We start from the raw sequence: 24,302 nt of genomic DNA on the forward strand, positions 1-24,302 counted from the left end.
TATATAGTATCACGAAATATATTGTATATTCATGGTAGGCCGAAGTGGCAGGTAGGATTTTGGAGTTATTTTGTGAATCCTCCATTCAAGATATTGTGTACTAAACGTGGCAAAGCTGTTTTCACTTGGAAACACATTTCAGCAAGACCCTCGCCGCGCGACGTGTGTTACGGAACAGATTAAAGTACCTAACAAATTTTGAATATTACACAACAATTGTAGGGTAATTATAAAACATTACTATGTAACAGGCTGAGTCACTATGTTTGCTAAATACCCTAATTGAAATTAATTCGAAAGAAAGTTATGTCCTGGTTTGACCGCAATTTGACTCTGCGGATCTCCTAATCGAGTTCACGGTTGGTTCCTCGTAAAGATGGCACGGAAAGAACGAGACAAGAAGTCAATCGACAAAGCGAGAGAGAAGGTGATTATCGAATTCAGACATATCTGTACTGTTTGAACAGGTTTTCACGGTCACTTGAATTTTGTTGCAATAAACAAACTCGATTAGTCTTCTCTTTCCAACATGCACGTTACCCAAAAGATACATCTATCCCGTCGACAGCAAGACTATAAAATCGTAAATTAGATACAACAATGAAAGCAACCTCACACTTCCTCCTTTGTTCTTCCTCAAATTTATAGGTACGCTTCACAAATGAAACACGTGACAGAAATATAAGCAAGACAGACGATGTGAGCGTGTATTTGTAATTTCAAAATCTCTATACGCTACAAAGAAGCACCCTCTCCCTCCACCCACTTCTTCGTCGTTGACACACATTCTCAGGTCTATACTCTATTCTACAAAACTGTCCTCTCTCTTGCAATCCTCGGCGAATCAACAATATATCAATATATTTTTTTTTTACCCCATATTAGATATCGAACTTTGATGAAGTGAGGGAGCGACGGAAATCGAGTCACGTCACAGACTTGATAATATATTTCACACAGAACCATAACGTGGCTAAACCTATTTGTAAGATTTAGGATTCGTTATGCTGCATTTATTTAAACACAATCGTCAGAGTACATAATAACCAATTAAATAAATAAAAATGAGTGCAATTACGAAAAACCAACGAAAACAAATTGTTCCTGCTACTATATTGCTCTTTCACTTCTATTTGAATGTTTACTGGAGTAATCGATAAATGCAAAAATGAGACTTATGGTAATCGGGCAATCTTTTCCTAAAGCATACTTCTGCCACCACATCAAATTATTGAAGAAAAATTACATTAAAACCATCTGGTAAATTACCAGAAAGAAGCAAAGGAACTACACTAGTGGGTGCGTCTCTCCAAAACTGAGACAGAAAACAATGATTGGTTGCTATAGAAAGCAATATTATTGCTTCGAGTTTTTTTGCACCCCAGCCATGACATACACTTAAGACAATCTCTCATCTTAAAGGAAGAGAAATATATGGTACATTACACCCAGTGGGTTCCAACCGAATTTCACGTCACCATAGGGATCTGCAGTAAAGTCAATGGGTACAGCAAGTTTACAATAAATTTCGACAGTCTGTTTTAATTTCATATAAAACTTCACTATGAAGATCATTTCATTTCTGCAGCCGGAGGTAGGCTTTTACATACCGATTATAGTTTATATAAATCAGACAATCGAACTATTGCACAACGGTGCTCGCGCCGCTGGAATGTTCCATTGGAGTTCGATTCACCAAAAAGGTTGAAAACCACTGCACTAAGGCACAAAATACATTTAACACAACACATCTCTTTAAAGTACCGGGCATAAATTATACTGTACTATATCTGGAAAGCCTAGGAATGGATTTGAGTTTAAAGTGTCCCATTTTGAATTTTATCTTTGTGGGAGTGAAAATATCGAGCGAACGTTTCAGCTACTATTAGAGGAAACACAAGTGTAGCTTCAGCATGAATCTGCAAAACAAAGAAAACATACACATTATTAACAGAAATTGAATACTATTTTCATGAATGACAATAATAGGAACTAAATTAATGTTGAGTATTTCAATAAAGTCCATTAGTCCAGTGAGGCAGTGACACACCTTTCAGGAAAATTATCAGAATAAAGATATACATATACATAATTCAATATTAACTAGATAGCAATCTTTAATTTTTTTTTATTAGAGTACTGCAATCATTATCAATCCACAGTCACAGTAAAAAAACAGGAGTTGAAACTTTTTTTAAATAATGCGACTTTTCAAGAAATTGCCATGGCATGAAATAGTCAAGCATAGGCAATATGCTTCAGTCGGTATTGACTAAACATATTATTGGACACAAGGTGTACGATCATTTTGTTATCATGTTGTTGTTGTCGTTGTTCTTGATAATGTCTTTCTTCTTGTTATAAAAAAATCGCTTATCTATTTATTTTCAAAAAAATTTTTGTGTGCGTTGACGTCATCAAAAATCGCACTCCTCGTGGCAGTTCCGTGTTCACGTTGTCATGAAGACTGTGGTACCGTAGTCTTACGTGACAGATTGCATACCCTTACTACTTCTTTTGACATTCGTACGCCTATATTCGAGCATCGCGCTCTTGTATATTATTTTGAACAATGCAAAGCATGTCTTTACATAGAAAGGAATTTTAACTAATTCCCACATTTCTGCTGAAAACCAAAACTACCTTAACGGGGGTTGCATCCACTTTAATCTTTCCCCACGAAACAGCTTCATCAGGTGAAGCACCTGCATCAGATCCATCATATTCTTGAGCTGTGTTTATAAACACTGAAAAATCTGCTCCATTTCTCTAAAAAAACATCAAATTTTGATCATTTACGGCAGTCGAAGGAGAGGAAATGTGAAAAAAAAATCTAACCATTAAATTTGCATTGCAGATGTGATGTTTGATCAATCCTCCTCCCAAGATAATCATTCCTGAATGAGCTGCGTAAACTGATTGCGAATTAATCAGCCTGATATCTGAAAAACGACGAAAAAACTGAAGTCAGGAAATAATAGCGTTATACTGATATTTATTATACGTTATACGGATACGGCTGTATGGAAAAGGATGTATCGAACGGATGTTTTATGCCAACGGTACAATTAGCGCTAAAAGACTTTAGTGAGAGCATTTAGCATTAGTGAGAGCGAAACACCGGTGCTCAAAATTCTAACGGTGAGTCTTGCTCTACTCCTTTTGCAGTATATCGTTCTGAGTCCTTTTGGCACGCCCTTTTTTAAATTTCTTTTTCGGTTCGTTTTGTGCTAGAGCAGGGGTCGGCAAACTTTTGTCGTTCGCGGGCCAAAATTAAAGGTTGCAAGTCATTGGCGGGCCGCACATATTTTAAAAAAGTTAAAAACCGAGGGAATGGCCAATGAATCACATTTTTTTCAGAAATATTTCAGTTAAATATCAAGCAGCACGCGAAGACTGATCATTTGAATATTTTCTGCATCATTAAACCATTTGCACTGCCATTTGTCTAATTATAATCAATTTATAGGCTCATTAAACGAGTGATTGTGAATTATATACTTGTTAGGTTATAATATAATTTAGTGTCTCAAAACAAATTCTGTTTCGTAAAGAATACAATCGTCAATACAGTTGTTTTGTGGATATAATTCAGTGAAGCGTCGCGGGCCAGATTATATTGCTCCGCCGGCCGTTTGTCGACCCCTGTGCTAGAGCAACCAAAACAAATTTAGTTGAACAATTGATTGATGCTCTACTTTTAAGTACCTTTATTAACAGCGCTTGACCATGGTATTGAAATTGAATGAAAATATAGTACATAATGGTTTTGCGAGGCAGTTTTAAAAACGTTTCTCGGCATTTCAAAACGGTATATAAAAATGCTTTCTGTTCCTCGCTGATCACATTGCGAATGCGCTACTTTCGCTATTGATAACCTATGTATATGATTTATGGACATTGTTATAAGTAGGCTTGCACGTGATCGACCTATATCAATTCCGTAATTACGGCACAATCGCTTAGATAATGACCCCGTAATTTTGGCACTGGCCGATTTCTCTAGTCATAAAAGTATGGAATCAAGATGACACCTGTTGCAGGCAATGCGGTAAATTTAAGCTGATATTTTGCGAACAAATAGCTACATCAATCAGAAACAACAAAATGAATTTTTCATGAGGTAAACTTCATTTTAAATTTTTAATTAAAGATACTCTACATTATTTATCTAATATATCACCTTAGTCTGGAAAAAAGTCACGTCAAGTCCGTCGGTAGTTTTTGAATGGATAAAAAGGGGCTTCGCGCACAAATTGACTTTCTCATATATTGTAAAATATTGCGATTCACAATATATAAAAAAGCCTTTTTAATTAATCTGTGGTGGGCCCCTTGAAACACAACTTATGGATAGTGTTTACAGTTTTATTTTCTGCATTTTATATTGCCGCTTTTTAATCTAGAAATTCGGGTTGCGGATTAAATCCTTTATTTATATTAGCATCTCGCCACCGATGATATATAAACAACTCGTTTTTCTCACTGGAGTTAACAGTCCCGTAGGAGAAAAAACGGAATTATCATCGTCCTCGTGGCATATGTCGTCAGAAATTTGTAATTTAGTAAGAATAAACGCCGATATGAAAATGTTTACAGCCTAAATAACACCACACGTCAGCGCTGACGAAAATAATCGGCGATTTTTACAAAATGCAAAAAACACGTCGCACACGTTGTTAGCGCGTTTTTTATTCTTCTAAAAATTTCAAAAAAGTTTCGACTACAACGTAGTACCACAGACATTCGGCGTTTCAAGAAGGCGCATAAATCTCCATCTTTGAAAATTCTCATTTCGACTCCAACTTTTGTTCGCGAGTTATAGGAAGAGTTGTACAGCACGAAATGTACGCGAGTACACTAGAACTGAGTGCGATTTGTCACTAATTAGACTTTACTAATGCCAAATTTGTCAACGTAACTGAAAATAAATTCCGTGCAAGCCCAGTATGAAGTTGGGTACCCGAGATTGGATTTACATATTTACCCAAGGGACCAGCGGTTACATGAACTACCCTACGGCGGCGAAGAGTCCAGCAATCCTCTCGCACGTAATCATCCCAGCACGGGATTCAAACCTGCGGACCCACAAAAGGTAATCAGACGTGTTGGGGCGAGCGTATTCCTAAATCTTAGCACCATGCGCCACATCGCTGAATCATAAATACCGGCGATTGCACCTTGAACACCAACAGCTTCTATGTCAATTGTCTGATAAGCCTTGGCCAAGTATTTTTAACACACCTTCCGAGTAAAAAATCAATAATAAATCAAACAAATTAACATGAATTTAATTTTGGGGTACTAGGGTATGTGTAATAAACTGTAGGTCCCTTCCTCCTCGTTTGTTCCTATATTGCGATGCCGATCCGTCATTGCTACAAAGTTGATTGAAATAGCGCAATTTTTTCCACGAAATAGCAAGTACCGGTATATTAATAAGCTTTCATTAGATCATAGTCTAATTTCTCCAGACAAGGAAGATATAACTTAAACAAATAATGAACCCTTAAACGAGATTATTTCTGGTCTGTGATGTAACAATTGGATGATATACCTTCGACAATATCCAGAATAAGTCCTGGGTTTTTAAATGAATGAAAATACAACATGTCTCCTATTGATCCATCTGTTAGAGCAGGACTGAACACAGGAATCTGATTCTGAATATAACAAACAAGAAAACAATAGTAAAAATGGACGTAAATAATAAAAGACTATATAACACAGATATGGTTGATATGGTCAGTACTGTGAGAAACATATTTGGTGAACAACAAATCTTTATTCAGAAATCATATTCAGGAATAAAGAAGGTTCCAGAATTGGACAGTAAAGTGAATATGGTTTTAATTGATAACCAGTATTAGAATAATTGGACGTTTAACTGGAATACAAGCAATAAAAGTTGTGGACTGACTTGGTTAGTTATGAGAACACACCATTCCTTACACTGCTGAATAATTTATTGAGTGAGATTAGGCCCAAATAAGTGGTAGATTGGGACACATACAAGTGGGAGATTGGGACAAATATGAGTGGGAGATTGGGACACATATAAGTGGAAGATTGGAGCAAATATGAGTGGAAGATTGGGACACATATGAGTGGGAGATTAGGACAAATATGAGTGGGAGATTGGGACACATATAAGTGGAAGATTGGAGCAAATACGAGTGGAAGATTGGGACACATGTGAGTGGGAGATTGGGACAAATATGAGTGGGAGATTGTACACATATGAGTGGGAGATTGGAGCAAATATGAGTGGAAGATTGGAACACATATGAGTGGGAGATTGGGACAAATATGAGTGGGAGATTGTACACATATGAGTGGGAGATTGGGACAAATATGAGTGGAAGATTGGAGCAAATATGAGTGGAAGATTGGGACACATATGAGTGGGAGATTGGGACCCATAATATGAGTGGGAGATTGGGACACATATAAGTGGAAGATTGGAGCAAATATGAGTGGAAGATTGGGACACATATGAGTGGGAGATTGGGACAAATATGAGTGGGAGATTGGGACAAATATGAGTGGGAGATTGGGACAAATATGAGTGGGAGATTGTACAGATATGAGTGGGAGATTGTACACATATGAGTGGAAGATTGGAGCAAATATGAGTGGAAGATTGGGACACATATGAATGGGAGATTGGGACAAATTTGAGTGGGAGATTGTACACATATGAGTGGGAGATTGGGACAAATATGAGTGGGAGATTGGGACACATACGAGTGGGAGATCGGGACCCATAATATGAGTGGGAGATTGAACACATATGAGTGGGAGATTGGGACACATATGAGTGGAAGATTGGAGCAAATATGAGTGGGAGATTGGGACACATATGAGTGGAAGATTGGGACAAATAGGAGTGGGAGATTAGACACATATGAGTGGCAGATTGGGATACATGATATGAGTGGGAGATTGGACACATATGAGTGGCAGATTGGGACACATGAGTGGCAGATTGGGACACATATGAGTGGGAAATTGGAACACATATGAGTGAAATCATGCACAAAAATGCTCAAGCATGCTCACTGAAGATTTGAGTGTTCGTATGGTGCAACTTGTCTTCAGTTCAAGCTTGTCAGAGTTATAAATTCACCGAAACATGATGGCTATATGCGTACCACCATCACAATGTTCTAGTTTTATTTCAAAATATGATCAAACCTTATAACACCAGTAATATACAGAGTCAGGGTTGTCTATTTCTTTTCCTAGTCGCCATATCATCTTCGAAGGAGTCCATTTTGTTCCTTCTTCATTTTGGTCTTTCAACATTTTATCAAATATCGGCATAATCCAATTCTCAAACAAACAGTAATTATCATTCGGCACAAGCAGGTTTCCGATTCTGAAGAATGCACAAGATTATTGCCGTATTTCATTTATGAAACAAAAAAATCAAGAACAGATTAGTGAACAACGAGCTGCAACTCATTTATGGCCTGTTCTCCAGAATCATGATAAACATTTTTTATTGAATACATTTCGTAACATGCGATTCGCATAGAATTCAAAATCAAGGTTATCAAATTAGAAGCCTTCATATTGAAATTCATTATTTTATTTTGTACAAATTTTTTAAATAAAAATTTTCCTTCTCACAATTTCTGCAGAAAAGATTTGATCAAATAAGCATTAGTTCCATCAGTAACCACAAAAAATCGATATATTACACCGTGCTACTTGACAACCACTGTTAATATTTTGAAGATAAGCATACAAAAAGGATGATAAAATATAATGCAATGGTAATAAACAAATGCATCTTCAAGCATAAAAACAATCTTGTATATATCTTTGCGAGAAATAGCTATAATTTCCTTATTCCTTAGTACAGTGGCAAGAGTACATTCACCCTGCTTCGACATCATCATTATTCCAATATCAATAATATTGTATATTCAATGCATAGATCAGGATACATTCATGTTTTCAACCTGTTAATTCCCTTTTTCCGTAATTCTTTTCCAGACAATTTGAAATCTCCAAGGTAAGTAGGAGCCAGGCACTTGATGAAATCTTCTTCCACTCCTCCAGCCGTCACACAGATACAATCAACAAGATTATGTTGTACTAGGAATCTGATAGTATCACGGATACCTGGCAAAAAACATAGTAAATTATCATCATTTTCTGCCAAATTAGAAGACAGAATTGTAGAGAAGTACACTGTTCTTATATGGGCATCCCTATTCCCTATATTACATACTTGAATCAATCAATTACATGATAATGTGTTATAGAATTGAGCTCTAAATCGATCATATGTAAATCAAACTATGCTGTGCCACATTTTTCTTGAAGAAATGTAATGTTGAATATTATAAAGAATAATTACATAAACATGAATTTTTATTCATCATGTTCCTAAACTACAATTATGTACCACAGCAAATTTAAAGCAATAGACTTAACTCTATTGGTTTCGCAGGCAACAACTCAGGTTCAAATACCCACTTTCTCACTCCGAGTCCTATGAATTGAGTAGGCAAAGCTAAACCGGGAAGCTTACGGTTTTTCGAAAAACAGTAGCTCCCAACAATATATATTGTTAAAATTCATTGGATACTTGTACATGACCTTGTTCAGAGCGGAAGGTGAAAATGAGAGTTGAAAAAAAGAAAGAAAAAACATAAAATAAAATATCTTCGACCATGTTCATACAAAGTTCATAAACCTACCAGATGACATCATATTTGAAGTATACCCTAAGAAGATTGTGCAGTTTGATCTCTTTCTAACAATTGGATTTAAATTGACTTTCTGTAAGTCATCTTCAGACAATGGTTCATGTCTCTTTTCAATCTGAGAAATAATTTCATGATATTACACATTCACTTGAATGAATGATAATAATTCATTTATTGACACAATCACATATAGAAAAAAATGTTTTGAGTAATCGATAGAAGAGGTTTCCTAAAAATGCAAGCAATCTATTATCTTTCATATAAAATAGTTTTTGTCTATAATTTTGGGGTCTGGTATGATATAGTACTATGAGTAATTCTAGTGGCATATGTCATTCCTAACCTTTTGCATAAGTATAAGTATATTTTGTTTTTCTCGCAAAAAAATTATACACAAACAATGAACATCTAACAGTATGTCATCCACAGTTCTCGATTTCAGATGATCGACTCCTTTCTATTTTGGCGGGCCACATTACGTCACTGTGACATAATTATGGATGGGGTTATACCAAACTCGAGTGGTGATGCAAGCGCAACAGGTGGCAGGGTGGGTTATCATTAGAAATCTAAAAAAATGGGAAAAGAATGTTTTCTTTCCAACGTCTTACCATTTTATTAATTTGTTCCACAGCTTGACCAAAATGTTGAGCCTGAAATCCACAAGTCCTATAGGACTCCAGTAACTTATGATAATCAATCCCATCATTAAAATCATAACCAGAAACTATCCGGGAATCGTTTGACATGGCTTCGCTCTTTACAAAAACAGCGTCTACAGACTCCGAGGGAGCCGCCATACCGAACTGAGATGCAGGTAGACGATACTGACGATTGTTGTTACCGTAGGTACTGTAATACACCGCAGCGGTGCCTTCACGTACCGGTACCGTCAGACTGTACCGGTATGATTTCACAAAAGCCCTCTGCCTTCAGTCCTTGCTGTACAGTACAACACGTTAAAACTAGTAATGTCTCTCAAAACTTTATATTCTTCTCGTCAGGGCATGCTATGGATGGGGAAAATGGGACAAATCGATCTAAAAGAACCTCTTCGTGTTGTGCTCTTTTCCAGGTTACTCACGTGTTCATTCATATCCACAACCTTTGACCCAGGGTAATATAAGGTGCTTCCCCCAAAATGGCTGAAATGGCTGTAGCAAACTAGCAAAATGACAATGAATGAACATTTACACGAGCATTTCTTTGCTCATTTTCGCGATGAAGTCGAATCAGCAGGAAGGTAAAAGTGACGTAACAATTAGAATATATAGGCATATTTTTAGTCACTTTTTTCACTCAGACAAATTTTTAGGCTTGATTCATGATTGTGAACGTTAATTTATTTTCGTATTTTTCAGTACTATTTTTTAGTTTTTAGTTATTTTTACGAAATATATAGTTGTCAATCAAATAATTCAGCCCCTATATATGAACGGAAATGTCTTACTTTGGTTGATTTTATCGAAAACACTATCGAAGAATGGGGTTTATCGAGCTTAGCTGTAGGTACTTTTATTATGACGAGTGCCTGAACTTCTGGGGCTAAATGATGATTTTAAATATGTAAACCAATCTAAATGCACCAATTCGCAACAATACTCTTAAAATCAGCACTTTCAGACTTTTGCAATGGTAAAGTACCCGTATAACAATGATTTAAGGATATGTATTGTAGTACACCGATATCGTAATTACCGTGAAAAGTATCCTATTAAAACAAAAGACAAAGAATACGACATAATTCTATTTTTATGTCCTTCTCTCTCATACTTATTGAAAATCATGACAAAGGAATTGAGAACCGAGGTTAAATCGTATAATATTAAACCACGAAGGGTATATAGATGATCATAAATTGAGTAGCCTACTTCTTCGGTAAGCTTACCATTTTACTTATTTCTTCAACAGCGCGTCCAAAATTTTGAGCTTGAAATCCAGAAGTTCTATAAGATCCAAGCAAAGTAGGATAATCAATTCCATCATTAAAATCGTAACCCGAAACTTTTTTCGAAGCTTTTGGCATTCGTTCACTTTTCACAAAAACAGCTCCAACTGACTCCGAAGGTGCCGACATTTTGAATGATCTACTTCAGTGTATTGAATTACTAGATATCTGTGAAATATTTGCATCGTTGATAAAAAAAAAATAAACTGTGAACTTATCCTCATTACCAAGTTAACACCTGTATTGCAAGACTACCTGAATTTTGATAACTTATTGGCTTGCTAGTGGAGGGACTCGAAGGTGCACCGTTTTTGGAATGTCATGACAATTAACAAATCTTGTTTTTAGAACCCTTGCAAGTTTGACAAAGTTTTCTGAAATGACAACCCTGCTATTAGTGAGTTTAATCGTAAATATATACTACTAGGTTTAATACAAAAGTGGAATTGTTTAAAATTTTGAATCTCTTCTGAGGTGAGGTAAACGTCAATTTTGCTTGTCTTATTGTTTAAGAAGGTAAAATGATGAAGAGATTGTGGACCTGATAACGATGCAATCTGTCCTTCAAAACTTCTGTCATTTAGAATCTTTTTAATTTCTCGAGTGAGAAGTAAAATAGCTCTCATAATTTACTTTGTTTTCCGTTTATGCTTCCTGCCACTTGGATCATTTTGTCCTATAAGCGTTTCTATGATAAAATTTATTCTGATCAGAACACAATCTGATTGCTTTCCATCCAGCACAAAATTACAGCTCGATTTTGGGGAAATACACTTGTCGGTAAGCCAAGTAAGTATTCTAATGTATACTTTTAAAAATTCATAAATATAGACCATGAAAATTTCCATTGACAAATCTTCGTTGCCCCAGTCTCTAATAAAATAATTCGAGAAGGTCAGACTAATTTAGACCTCAATATTGGTCCTGTTGAATAATTTCTTTTTTCTTTCTCGAGTATCATCTTAAATCTCCCTATATGCGTGAAAGCGTAATTAATAATGCCTTAATATTTTAACAAAGTCAAGAAAATACTAATTTATATATATATACAAATTTATCTTCTTAGCAAAAACGAATCGAATAGTTATTATATTACTTACTATTTCGGATCTTCATTATCGTAGACTCGTTTTTTAATACAAAGATAAATTTATTATCAGTTATGTTTTATTTATGAACCATGCACTCCCACCTCTCGCTTCTATGCCTAAACTGTTATTATGATGTCGGATTTCTGATGCCAGAAGTTTTATAACAACTTGACTTGTTAAAGTGATCTCAAATTCAAAATGTTATTGCAGGATTAACATTTGAAAAAAAACAAAAAAACACACACATCATTTTCTGGAAGAGCAGTTCCCAATCGCCAGAATGCCGAAATTTTGTTATTTCTTAACATCGTGTACATACGACCGTCTGGTTACCGAAGGTTGCGCGGCTTACTCAAAAATCATCGCAAAAAAGCGTCTCTTGATTTTTGTCTTTAGTTGTTTGTTCGTAAGGTAGCCAACCGCCATTTATTTCTAAGAAAAGATTTTCATTGGAGTCTTAAAGTCTTTTATTTCTAACATCACCTTCACTGTACAATATTGATCGCTTGCCTCGACCGCCTTACAAGCGAATCCCATTCCTTTGTATTCTACCGTTAAGAACTCAAGTATATATTATACACCTAGTAACGAATTGGACAATTGCTAATTACAAAATTTACGCTGTTGTGAGTGGAGGTTCACCTCCGTGGCAAATTTAAATTAATCGCCAAATGGTCACATAATGCAAAGTTGCATACAGATATATAAGAACACGTAGGCTATAACTCCGATACACGTACCTGAAATATTGACAAGACACTGGACTTCAAAACTGAACACCAATAACGAACTAAAGCACCAGTTTGTTGTGCAAGGTCGGAAGATCGTTGGCATTCGGCGGTTGAAAAGGATACGGTATTGACAGCAACCGTTCATGATAGAGGCATCACTGCATATCCGCATTTACATTACATCACGGTTCGTAAGTCCAACGATGTATAACCCACTGGACTAGAATCTTATTTTCTGAACAAATAGCCCCATAAATAACGTTGTAAAATTGCAATGGTATTTTCAAATGAAAAGAAAAAAACGCCCGAATTACTGGTATATATGGCTGGTCTTAGCAATTTAGATGCTCTCGGTACGACTGACAATGCCTAATTCACATCACAGAACTACGTGAATCTCTGTTCAATTTTAACACTTATATAAAAGCACAACTTTTATTTCGGCGGTAAAATTGAATGCGCTTGACAACATTTGAGAAAACTCTCTCGGTTGATTGAATTAGACAAATATCGGTGTCTCGAAAATGTCTCGTCTCACTTTGCCCTGGGACAAGTTGGTTACGACATATTTGAGACACCCGGCAAATATCAGCCTAATAACCCAAACGACACATACAAACGCTCCACTTATGACAAATACCTATCGTAAGTTCAACAATATAACTACGAGAATTTGTAGAAATGTGAAGCCACGGTGACAGAAAAAGCATTATATGAAAGCATTAAATGACTTTCACGAACCGTTTACAGCTGAAGTGGCATTGAGGAATAGAGCGAAGTACATTCTCTCACCTACACCAGTTAGGGACTTATAAATTGGTACATGCCTTTCATTGAATTTTACAGATTTTTCAGCCCACGAGATGGCATACAGAAGGGTTTCTAAACTTCGTAGTGTTAAGTTTATATTTTTAGTCACCTTAGATGTTTGAAAAAATAATATACAAATAAATGGGGATTCATAGGACAGGTCGTATGCGACATTGTAGTCCGAAAAGTTGGTGGTCCCTTTTTATGGCACTACCAGCGAATATTAAGAGGTTAGGTTTGTAAATTTCAAATTCTTGGAAACTTAGATTTGTTTCATTGCCTCACTGGTTGGAATGGCATATATATTACACATGATTCGCCAATTTGTGGCTCATATTTAAGGACAATTTGACTAAAGTGAAATTGAATCTTCCTTGTATGCTTTGACTCATCATCTGATTGTGCATGACTAGGACATCACCTCTTCTTGACAAATCGTGATAATGCTGATCTGTTAACATTTTTGCCGCCAGAAACCTCAAAAGTATAAGGATTGCTGTTTTCATCATCTTTCGGTTGTTCTGTAATTTTCCTTTTCAAATCCATGTCCTTTTTGATTTTATCTCGAAGTTCAGAATCTTTAACAACTTGTTTTCTTTTTTCAATATTTCCAGCAGAACTTCGACCCTTTTTCTTGAATTTAGGCTCAAACTTTTTCTCTTCCTTCACGAAGCCCTGAATACATCAAAAGCAAAGATAACAAATGGTGGGATTCAGGGGTCTCGCACAGGTTACTGTTGAACCGTTCTTGGATTGTCATGATAATAAGCAACAATCATGAAACGCCAGAACTCAAATCCAATTTCAGACAAGTATTTCAATTTTGCCCGATCATACAATTGGAATTTATTTCTAATACAACTTCTTTTCGAATGTTTGGTAGAATATATATTAATGTTAGCCAATTTGTTTTAGCATTTTTTCCAAAGAAAATGGATTTTGTATTCAACATTTTTTCATGACCTAACAACCTTCTTCAAGACAGTACCACCATGCACCAACCATTATTAGAATAAGAAGTTTACATAGATTTGTCAAAAAACAAGGGAATTTGAGTCAGACTGATTAACCTTGTCAAACAGTGTTTTAGACTGTGATTGACATTTCTGATGAAGGTCTGAGACTGGTCATTGTGTATTACATAGGTTACCATATGCTTCCAGCCTTGAAAGATATGGGTACACTTGCAGCTCATGCCAGGTGTTCCTCAGACTTTGCCAAGGTGTGTGCTTCAATGCCTTTCAACTTTTATAAAAGTTTTTCCTTTTTTATTATTGATTGGATTATTGAGTGAAACTTGATTTAACTGGACTAGTTTCATATTTTTACTGCAAAAGGGCAATATAAAATATTTGGAGCTCCAGAAGTATGTGCACCAAGATGGCGCAGATTCTGAACATAGTATGTGTACCAGATTAGGGTTCAGGCTGTGTGCCATCTTGGTGCACATACTTTGGGAGCACCAAATATTAGAATTCAAGAATATTTCATTATTCAGACCAGCGGTTTTCAAACAGTGGGCCGCGCCCCACAAGGGGGAAGTAGACAATTTTTTGAGCGGACGTGAAGCAAATTGAAAATAAAAATATTTGTTAAATTCGATTTTGCCAGCCTTATTTTGTGCACATATTTTTAACGTGTTTTCTGAAAAAACATACTACTTTCGCCATACTGTTTGTTATTTGTAGCATATTGTTAGCTAGTTATTTTTGAGATTGGACGTGAGAGATTGGGCGTGGGACGGCTTAACCACTGATGTGGACATTGGTACCCCTCATCAGAAAATCAGCGCTTTTTATTTTCTTAACGGCCCCATGAATTTAAAACCACTTGTGCCGAGCAGTCACATCACATTAGTCCAACCTACCATTCGTTCCTCTTTATCTTTCCTTAATTGCTGTGCAGTAACTCTATCAACTGCACTAATTTGATGAGGATCAAGTGTGATCATATCTGGTTGTATTTTTTCCATCAATGCCTTGATTTCCCATTCTCTTCGTTGGGACTTACTTCTATATGGATTTGATTCCATACTGTCATAGTTAGGTTCCCCAGCACCTGTTATTAGTGTTCAAAACAAAATGAAGAAATGGATGGTCGGTAAGATGTTGGCCATTTAAAAATTGCTATTATCAGGAGGTGGAGGATGATCAGAAATTCTCGATTAATTGATATCGAACACAGGGTGGTGCTGTGGCCTAGTAAGGTTGCAGGCTTGAGTGGGTCCGCATGAGTCTTGCACGTACATATGTAGCAAATGTTAAGCAATAAATCATGTTTCTATAGTTGCCCTAATAAACAAATCTAATTTTCAGTATTTTGCATCTGCCAAGATTCATTTTGCTAAAAAGGTTAGGAATCATTGGCCCATTGGTTAGAGCACTGTGCTTAACTATGTTATCATCAGGGGTTGAAGATATACAAATGTCATCTTTGGATGGATACTCACACAGAATCTCGTTTAGAGTAAACATAATATTGAAATGTCAGAAACTAGAGAACCCTGTTTAACACCAATTGATATCCTAGACAGCATGCAGGATGGACGGAACAAGAGTTCTCTGGAACATATTCTGGGAGAAAATAACTTTCGTGCAAAGTATCTTAGAGCAGGGGTGCACAACACGGGGCTCGCGTGCCAAATTTGGCACGCCATACGCTCAAACGTGGCATGCGAAAAATTTTGTAAAAAAAATAAAATATCACAGTTATATCAAAATCAGAAGTTTTTCGGAACATTAAATTGTTTCAATAAATAGATAATCGTTACTATGTATTATTATTGAAATTTGTTTGATGTGTGTTTTACGGGAGTTCATTTACAAAGGTTGTTTCCCCGAACATCGACTTCCTTGTTTACTTCGTGACATTGGCCAATCAGCAAGATGCAAAAAGTGACGTTTTACGGGGGTCAGAAGTCAGGGAAAGGTCCATACCAACGATTGTGCGTGGCATGCAACAAGATTATTTTGAAAAATTTGGCACGTGTCCTCATTTGAGTTATGCACCCCTGTCATAGAGTACTAAGACTTTTGCATACAATTATACACAAACAGAAGGGCTCTGTTTTTTAGATCCTTCACATTGTTATAGTAAAGCCTACCAGGGTACAAGGAACAAGTTTACAGACAAGCTGACACATAAATAAAAGGGGCGGATCAATTTGAGGATCACAAACATCTGTTTGAAACAGCTCACTACTCTTATAACACCTTGTTGCATATAGTAGTTGTGGCCGTTGTGGGTCAGTTCCAAAGCTGAAAAATGGTTTGCGTTTGAGGGTTCTAACTTGTAGTGGCCATATATGTTAGATAGGATGTAAACCAGTCAGTCCACCCACAAACTTATATAGATGAACATTAAAGTCGTGCGACCACTTTTGTTATTACAATCACAACCAATTTAAACCCATGTGCAACTACTAGATCAACACATTATTTATTCCTTTATAATATAATAATGAAGATAAAATGTGACGAAAAACTTGATAAAATATTATAAACGAAATCGGAAAATTGCATCGATAAATAGCCGTGAAATAAGATAATCCCATTCCGAAGATCATATCTGGGGATTAAAACACAAAACTCGCAAATATTGTGACCAATTTTGATTGTAGATGCAAAATTAAATAAAAATAAGTGGGCGGTAAGTCATAATTTGGATTAAGTGAGCCTTGAGTTCAGATATGAAAAGTAACCAAAAATGTACCGTAACCTTTATTTCTAGGTAATCATCCTTGATGGAATTTTGACTATGTTCTACAAATTAAAAAAATGTTTATGTAGTATATTAAGGTTTGTGCCATAAAAATTATAGCAAATTTATTTTCTATAGATTTGAAAAATTTCTCTGCACAATCAAATTAGTATAGTTTCATTTCATAATGAAAGAATTTTAGTATAGGATTTTCATATTTATCTCAGGAGAGAGGAAAGGCAATAAGATTGCTCAAACACATGGCGAACCTCGGCCTCTCTCATCCGGTTACCAGTCCCTGTCGGGAACGGAATAGTTGACCAATTATTTGTTTTAGATACATGAACTCAATGGTAGAGAAAGCCACCACCAATCTGTGGCTTACCAATCTTTTCGCAAATGATTATACCCCAACAGGAATCGAGCTTGCCAACTAATGCAGAATTAGTTGCGTGAAATTGGAAAGTATGGACTTCAGGAACTTTAAAATTGAAGCTTTTTAACTGTATACAATCATGTATACGGATTATTAACAATATTAAACTTCGGACTCTTTTTAAAAAAAAATAACATAGGGTATTCATCGAATAAAGGGATTTGTCTCACAAGACCTTGTTGAAAAACTGTTAATGTTTTAATAATAGTTCATGTCATCTTTGTATAATGTAATGAATAAATATAATATACAAGGTCAAAAGTGGGCAGTTTAGATTTTGATCTCCAACATGGGCTCCCAACATGGCTAAACCATTTAATTATCTAACAGACTTCAAAGTGAAAAGTACTTACCAGGCACAAGAATACTTTCAAATCCATCATCTCTTCCTATACCAAGCACATCTTCATAAGGACAAAATTCAATAGTTTCAGCTGGATGAGCCAGCTTGTGAATAAGATATGGTGATTTCTGAATCTAAAAAAACAATTATATTCTGATTGCAATATTAAAATAAATGAAAACGAATGCACAAATGTCATAAGTGACAGATATTTTAACCCAGCTTCGAATTTAAAGGATGCAAGTCACGAAATTGACTAACAACAATAAATGAAATTAGGTGGGTTTATGTTCTACTAATAGGACAGTATAATAGTGTAAAGTTATTTATGAATATATTTTAGTATGAAATCTATAAATCTTGTGTCATATTTTTTAATAAAATATAAATTAAAAATCCAAATTGCAAATGAGGCAGGTTCTTCTTTAGCGGCAACAAAACCAAGACATATTCGGATACAATCTTAATCAAAACTGATATATTCTTATATGCAATATTGTGGATTTCTGAATGTCACAATATCAAAAATCATACCATAATTTGACCACAACGAATGTCCAAAAACAATAGATTATCGTAAACATAATTTAGAAACACCCACATTCAGAAATTATTTCATTACGGTCATTATCACTAGCAATAACCTGTACCTCTCGGCAGGGATCACGATATACTTCTACAATATTACTGCATGTTGCTGATAATAAACCACGCTGGCTAAACTTGAGATTTGAAGGACTGGACATTACTCGGTATGCATGTAATGGACGATATGTACGAATATCAAAAATCTTCATTTTTCCATCTTGTCCAGATGTAGCCATGTATCTAAAAATATTATTTTTAGTTTTTATTTATTGTTTTGCTTTGAATAAGATTCTGTACAAGTTATTGTTAGGAAAGATGCTACTGTAGTATGAAATATATTACACCATGGCCTAGGTGTTGAGCATATGATTTGAACTTGAGATTTTTATCTTGATGCCATCATAGTTGATGATCTGTATCTGTTATAAATCATTGTACAAATTACTGTATACCGGTAAGTATTAGATCAGTATTAGCAAAACTTTCAATTTTCAAACAGTGGGTGCAGTGAACTAGCATATGACTGTTAGATATATTCACGATAACATCACAAGTTACAAATTTTGGTTCAAATTTCATGCCCATCAACTTAACCAGAACGTAATAAATTAGGCAGGCATACCCGAATAGGATTCTGATCTTCAAAACGAGGTACGGTGGGTGGTTAAACAGTCATTTAAAGACTAGACGTCATCTTAAAGATGATTACACAAGCAATGCAGAACACATAAACAAATGTGTTGTATCAAGAAATGGGCGAATTTTAAATAAATATTTGATCAGGGGGTTATTTTTTACGAGTAATAATATAAATAAACACTCATGAGTGAAGGAAATGGATTATTCAACACATGTGCCACTAGAGCTACGTTAGCTTCTAGGAAAAAAACAAGAATGAAAGACTGATTTTGAAATTACTATAAATATCTAATGACAATCTCCTGGGAACAACATTGTATAAATAAGCACATCAATTTGAAGTCATTAAATATTCATTAATATATGTTAAGCCAAATTACATCATTCGTAAACAGTGGACCAGATTTACATTTTGTAATTACCGTATATATTGAAATATAGGTAAGCTAAGAAAAAATGTAAACAATTTGATAATATGCTTGCTTTCTAGTATTAAACATGCGCTGCTGCTTAATATTACATCCCGTTCCATAAAAAACCTATTCATTATTGAATGATATTAACAAAACCTTTTTTGAGAATCAAAATTGAATAAATCAGTAGATGAAAAGGACAAATTGGGTAACATTTGCAAGAATAATATTGTTTATCGAGATTCTTTATCAAGACATTCTGAAAAAGTGTTCTAAATTTAGAGCAACTGGCAGTGATTTTCCAACAGCTTAAATAATTCATTTGTGGGAAAGATGCAAAAGCTGGTTCCATGTCAACTCAATGCCGCTAATTCCACAAATACTATCTTTGCTGCAAGTAAATTGGTACACCGTGTCAAAATAGTAAACAACAGAATGCAGTGACCATTGTAGTTATGTAACTGAATATATACAAATCTTGGCCATGATAGTATTTTTCTCTACTGCTCAATAATTTCAAATTGCTAGCATCTCAAATTTGTGTACTGCTCTTTACAAGGTGATCAAAAAAAAAAAATCAGTTCATGTGGAACATATTTTAAGGAGAACAAGGAGTAAACCACAGAACATAAAGACAATTGTACATACAGACACTAATGTGACTGAATATATACAAATCTTGGTCTTAACCAATACCAACCAATACCAATTAATTAAAATACAACAGGTTAACTAACTATTATCATTCGTTTCTTAGAAATTGTTTATTCCAACACATTTGACATAGATTATTTTAAAAATCAACAGACTGCTTGGAATATCGGTTTTCAATCCATATTTCACAATCCTCGTTGCAGACCAGAATAATTCAGATCCAAAAAATTAGAGTTAAAGCGTGAAAAATTACCTTTTTTTCATAAGAAAATTAAACAGCTACTGAAACTATAAAGAATTGTAGTGTAAAAAAATCCAAAGAAATGATTAAGTTAACGAGTAAAAAATTACATTTTTTCCATAAGAAAACTAAACAGCTACTGAAACTATAAAGAATTATAGTGTAGAATTGCGCATTAGTAAACACAGATTGATGCGAGACGCAATCCATGTCCATAAGATTAGGCTTGGCAATGTGGCACATCGTGCTAAGCGTTAAGAATACGCTCGTCACCGCACCTCTGATTACCCTGCGTGGGTTCAAATCCCATGGAGGGATAGTTATGTGCAAGAGGATTGCTGGACTCCTCGCCGCTGTCGGATGGGTCACTACACGTAAATCCTGTCCTTGACAAGTGCTATAAGGTAGTTAGTGATTTTTAAATAACTGAAGTTCTTGGAAAAAATTCTTTTATGCGCAAAATGTTTTTGTGTAGGTACACTGACATGGAACGGAGAATGTTCAGCCAACTGAGTTTTTCACATCTAAATTTTTTTTATGAAGGAACAAGTTCCGAAAATTTAGAAAAACATAGCCCTTTGAAAGATCTGTAAAATAAGGACAGCTACGTAACATTTTGTTAATGGGAATGAGTTCCAAACCCCATTTGACTATGATTGTTTTAAAAATTACCACAATATTTAGGTATATTGGTTTTCAATCCATATATTACAATCCATGAAATGTCCAAAGAATTGATTCTGCTAAAGAGTGATGAATATACATTTAAAGTATGCTTTGAATAATGGTGGAACAATTTGGAATATTTTAAATTAAAATCAATATTGTATCTTAGAGCATCCTTTTGCTAGGGTTGTTATGGTTACTGCAAGTAACATCGCAGAAAAAGCTTTTTCCAATTTTCAAATCTGACCTCACAGAGTTCAAGCAAGCAGTGTCAATTTCCATCTTCAAAATTAATATTTTATGACTTAGATAGCTAATAGGTAACAACATAACACAAAAATCTAAGCCTGTCCAAGCCGATACAAGGGTTAACATGGTGAAGGGTGTATTTTCTATGATGACATAGAATATGCTTTTTTCACACCCAATATATGAAAGATGCCTTTGGTTTGATAAACTTTATAAGCACAGCTTTCTTTTCCTTCTTTTGTAATATTCCTGTGTGGATTTGTAAATCATCTTTATGGTTACTATAATATATTATGATATGCTTTGTAAATGTAAGAATTGTAATATTCTAGTCAAGTCATTGCAAAATAAATTTGTTTGGTATTGCTGTTATGTTATCTTGTTTGTCTGTTTCACAAATCAAAGTTATAATCCAAACAAAATTTTTTTTTTGCATGAAATCCTCATCGGAAGAAGTTAATTGATGTATTAAATAAATCCAATGATGAGTTTCAGACTCCATCAAAAATATGCTTTTTCAGATTCAAGAGTTTATTAGCAGCAAGGGACATATCAACTTTTCCATTTGAAGCACTGATGCCCCAAAATGAGCAAAAAATTATCATTTACGCGATAACTTTTCCATAAATTACCGGTACTTAAAAATGCAATGTCATGACTATGTTGCTGAATATATTGCAGTTAGAAAAAGACTTTGAAGCCAATGTTCAAAACAGTGGAGGCGGATGTGCCAAAATGTAAAAAAATTAGCCGGTGACACAAATTTGTTAACGAATAAATCATTGCATAACGCATGCATGAATTGTTACTCATCCCCCGTGCAAACCGTTTGTTGCTTTTCTATCACTTCCTTTACAATAGGTTAGCAAAATTACAAGAATTTTTGCTCAGTGATGAAAGAAAATGCAAAAAAGCAATCAAATATTATTACTGACGTTCTAAGACGTAAATGAGATGCACATCACAAGGAATAATCAGATGGATTATCATGATTAATATCCTTCCTTCCTCATTAGAGATTCAAGTCATGTATTGACATAAATATTACTCAAGAGACGAGATATCAGTTTTTATAGGGGAAAGTTGATCAGAATGGAAGATTTTGATTTGTCAGTATAATGGTATAGAAAAACCCCACTGTGTGTTGTTCTCAGGCATGGCCAAAATTGAATAACTTTCCATTCCGAATATAATTGAAATAACATTATTGAAAAAGAAATATTGAATATATTCCAAATCGAGACACGTTTGGCAGAGAAATTTGAACAAATTATCGTAGAAATGAACTTGGTAAATGCTGAGAGGAACATTGTTATGTTTGCAGTGCCAGAAGATAAGTAAATTTATTTTTGGATCCAACACCATATGTTAAATGGCCAGAATATTCTTCTAATCAAGAATTCATAATATCAAATATAACTGATATTGGATGGATTTGAACACCCCTACACTAGTACTCTCACTACTAAAACTAAAGTTTGTAGTCTGGGACGTTTTATGAAGTGAATTTCGTTAATATCACGACTCCACCAAATAGTAACATAATTAAAGTAGGCCCATTCAAAGCCGAGCGCACGAAGCAATTCTAGAAAAGTGAGCGTGATGGCCTAACAGTTAAAGCGTTAGACTCAACAGTGTTCGCATCACAGGCTACACAATGCTGAATCGGAAAGATTATGGTCCTAACATAAATAGTAGCTCCTTAGTCCTTACATAACGTTATATATGATTAGCTGCTTCTATGTGTCCTTGTTTGGAGTGAATGGCGTGAAAAGTGCTTTTTAAAAAAGCTAACTATTTGCATACAAACATTCATAATTTCACCACTTACAATCCAGTTTTATCCACTGCAATAGCTCTGATAGCACTTTTGTGACAAAGCATTTGTACAAGAGGTTCTTTCATATTTGGGCTCCACATTGAAACGGTTCCGTTATGATGTCCAGTTAACATGATTGCGTTGTACGGATTTTGTGCAAGAACATTGAGTCTTCTTCCTTTGGTTCGTATTGATGCAATATTCTTTCCAATTGAAATATCAAGGTAATGAAGAAATCCTTCATTTGTCTAAAAACGGTAATTATGAGGTAAAGCGTAAGTTACTCATTTATATTGGAAGTTTGTCCTGATTGAAACTCCTTCCTTTTTAATTAGGTATGATCACACAAATTAGTATAATTATTTTGATAGTTTAGATTCAGGTTTTCTCAAACTGGGCCCTCGGCCCGCCTAGGAGGCCACAGGACTACGAAGTGATTCCCTGGGGGCCACAAGCAAATGCTTTCAGTAGATACTATTTGCGATGACGTTAATTTAAAGTAAATAAACTGATTGATAAAATGTTTGACTGTATTGCATTTTTTATTTCACTACATCCGAGAACATGTTAACAACAAAAATAGTTTTATTTTTGAACTGCTGGGGGCCACAGAGTGTTGAAAGTCTTTAGAATTGGGCCATAGATCATTTAAGTATGAGAAGCACTGGTTTAGACTTTAGATCGCCCTTTCCAAAACTATTTCATCTTAGTCAGAACTAGATATTTTTACTGCCTTCTGCTGGAATAATTTTATTTCAGAATAAATGACTATGAAATGTATTACAAAACAAAACCAACTTTTTTAACAGTGCATGAGTGGCTTCATACAAGAAAAGATAGGAATCATGGTGATAACATCTATATAAAAGAAAAAATATATATTTCCCGTCGGAAAATATTCCAATGCCTATAACAAAAGGTAGACAAACCTTTTTAATAATGTATAACAAGAATGATATTTTTGCCAACTTCAGATATCAAATACAAAAAACAATACATCACATGCTTCACAGCGTTATGAAAAATTTACATGGTCAACATCGATTTCACGTTGTCTCAAGATATAAAACTGATACGCTGGCCCTTTGAGACCCGATGACAAGTCTTGCGATGCATAGAGTACATTGAGCGAATGAGAGCATTAACATGCATTATTCAAAGACTTAAAATTAGAGAAATAGTGACGGACATATAGGTAACGCTATGTTTTTTATAGAAAATTGTTTTATTCTGAGAAAAGACTTTTGAAGGA

The 24,302-nt window shown here is 35.0% G+C and overlaps 2 protein-coding genes across 3 annotated transcripts in view; both read right to left on the bottom strand.

Moving 5' to 3' along the window:
• Positions 1-921: 921 nt before the first annotated feature.
• LOC120345011 (deoxyhypusine synthase-like) lies at positions 922-10,815 on the bottom strand. Of its 2 annotated transcripts, none has more exons than XM_039414377.2 (8): positions 10,612-10,815; positions 8,715-8,838; positions 7,971-8,133; positions 7,198-7,381; positions 5,558-5,663; positions 2,839-2,942; positions 2,644-2,769; positions 922-1,919 (listed from the first exon to the last, which is right to left on the bottom strand). In XM_039414377.2, exons 1-8 carry the CDS (start codon positions 10,798-10,800, stop codon positions 1,818-1,820), a joined length of 1,098 nt encoding a protein of 365 aa, XP_039270311.2. In that variant the 5' UTR covers positions 10,801-10,815; the 3' UTR covers positions 922-1,817. The 2 variants fall into 2 exon arrangements, with proteins under 2 accessions (XP_039270311.2, XP_039270310.2); XM_039414376.2 differs by lacking the exon at positions 10,612-10,815 and adding an exon at positions 9,335-9,839.
• Positions 10,816-12,909: 2,094 nt separating this feature from the next.
• Positions 12,910-24,302, bottom strand: part of LOC120343939 (WD repeat-containing protein 46-like) — a 46,676-nt gene continuing 35,283 nt past the window's right edge. Inside the window, exons 8-12 of the mRNA XM_039412992.2 lie at positions 23,063-23,298; positions 18,432-18,609; positions 17,792-17,915; positions 15,171-15,361; positions 12,910-13,978 (exon numbers count right to left, since the gene is read on the bottom strand). Of these exons, the coding sequence (XP_039268926.2) occupies positions 13,721-13,978; positions 15,171-15,361; positions 17,792-17,915; positions 18,432-18,609; positions 23,063-23,298 (987 nt within the window). The 3' untranslated portion in view covers positions 12,910-13,720. The remainder of the gene's footprint in view (positions 13,979-15,170; positions 15,362-17,791; positions 17,916-18,431; positions 18,610-23,062; positions 23,299-24,302) is intronic.

Source organism: Styela clava, chromosome 5 (genome assembly GCF_964204865.1).
Source record: "Styela clava chromosome 5, kaStyClav1.hap1.2, whole genome shotgun sequence".
In the NCBI taxonomy this organism is placed as follows: domain Eukaryota; kingdom Metazoa; phylum Chordata; class Ascidiacea; order Stolidobranchia; family Styelidae; genus Styela; species Styela clava.

What these genes read in the sequence shown, in the direction of transcription:
- LOC120345011 (XM_039414377.2), bottom strand. Translation starts at nt 10,800, where the DNA reads ATGTCGGCACCTTCGGAGTCAGTTGGAGCTGTTTTTGTGAAAAGTGAA. An exon ending in TTCAAATATGATGTCATCTG is followed by an intron (nt 8,134 to 8,714) that starts GTAGGTTTATGA and finishes GTTTTTTGCCAG; the next exon opens with GTATCCGTGATACTATCAGA. An exon ending in TCTGCAATGCAAATTTAATG is followed by an intron (nt 2,770 to 2,838) that starts GTTAGATTTTTT and finishes ATGTTTTTTTAG; the next exon opens with AGAAATGGAGCAGATTTTTC.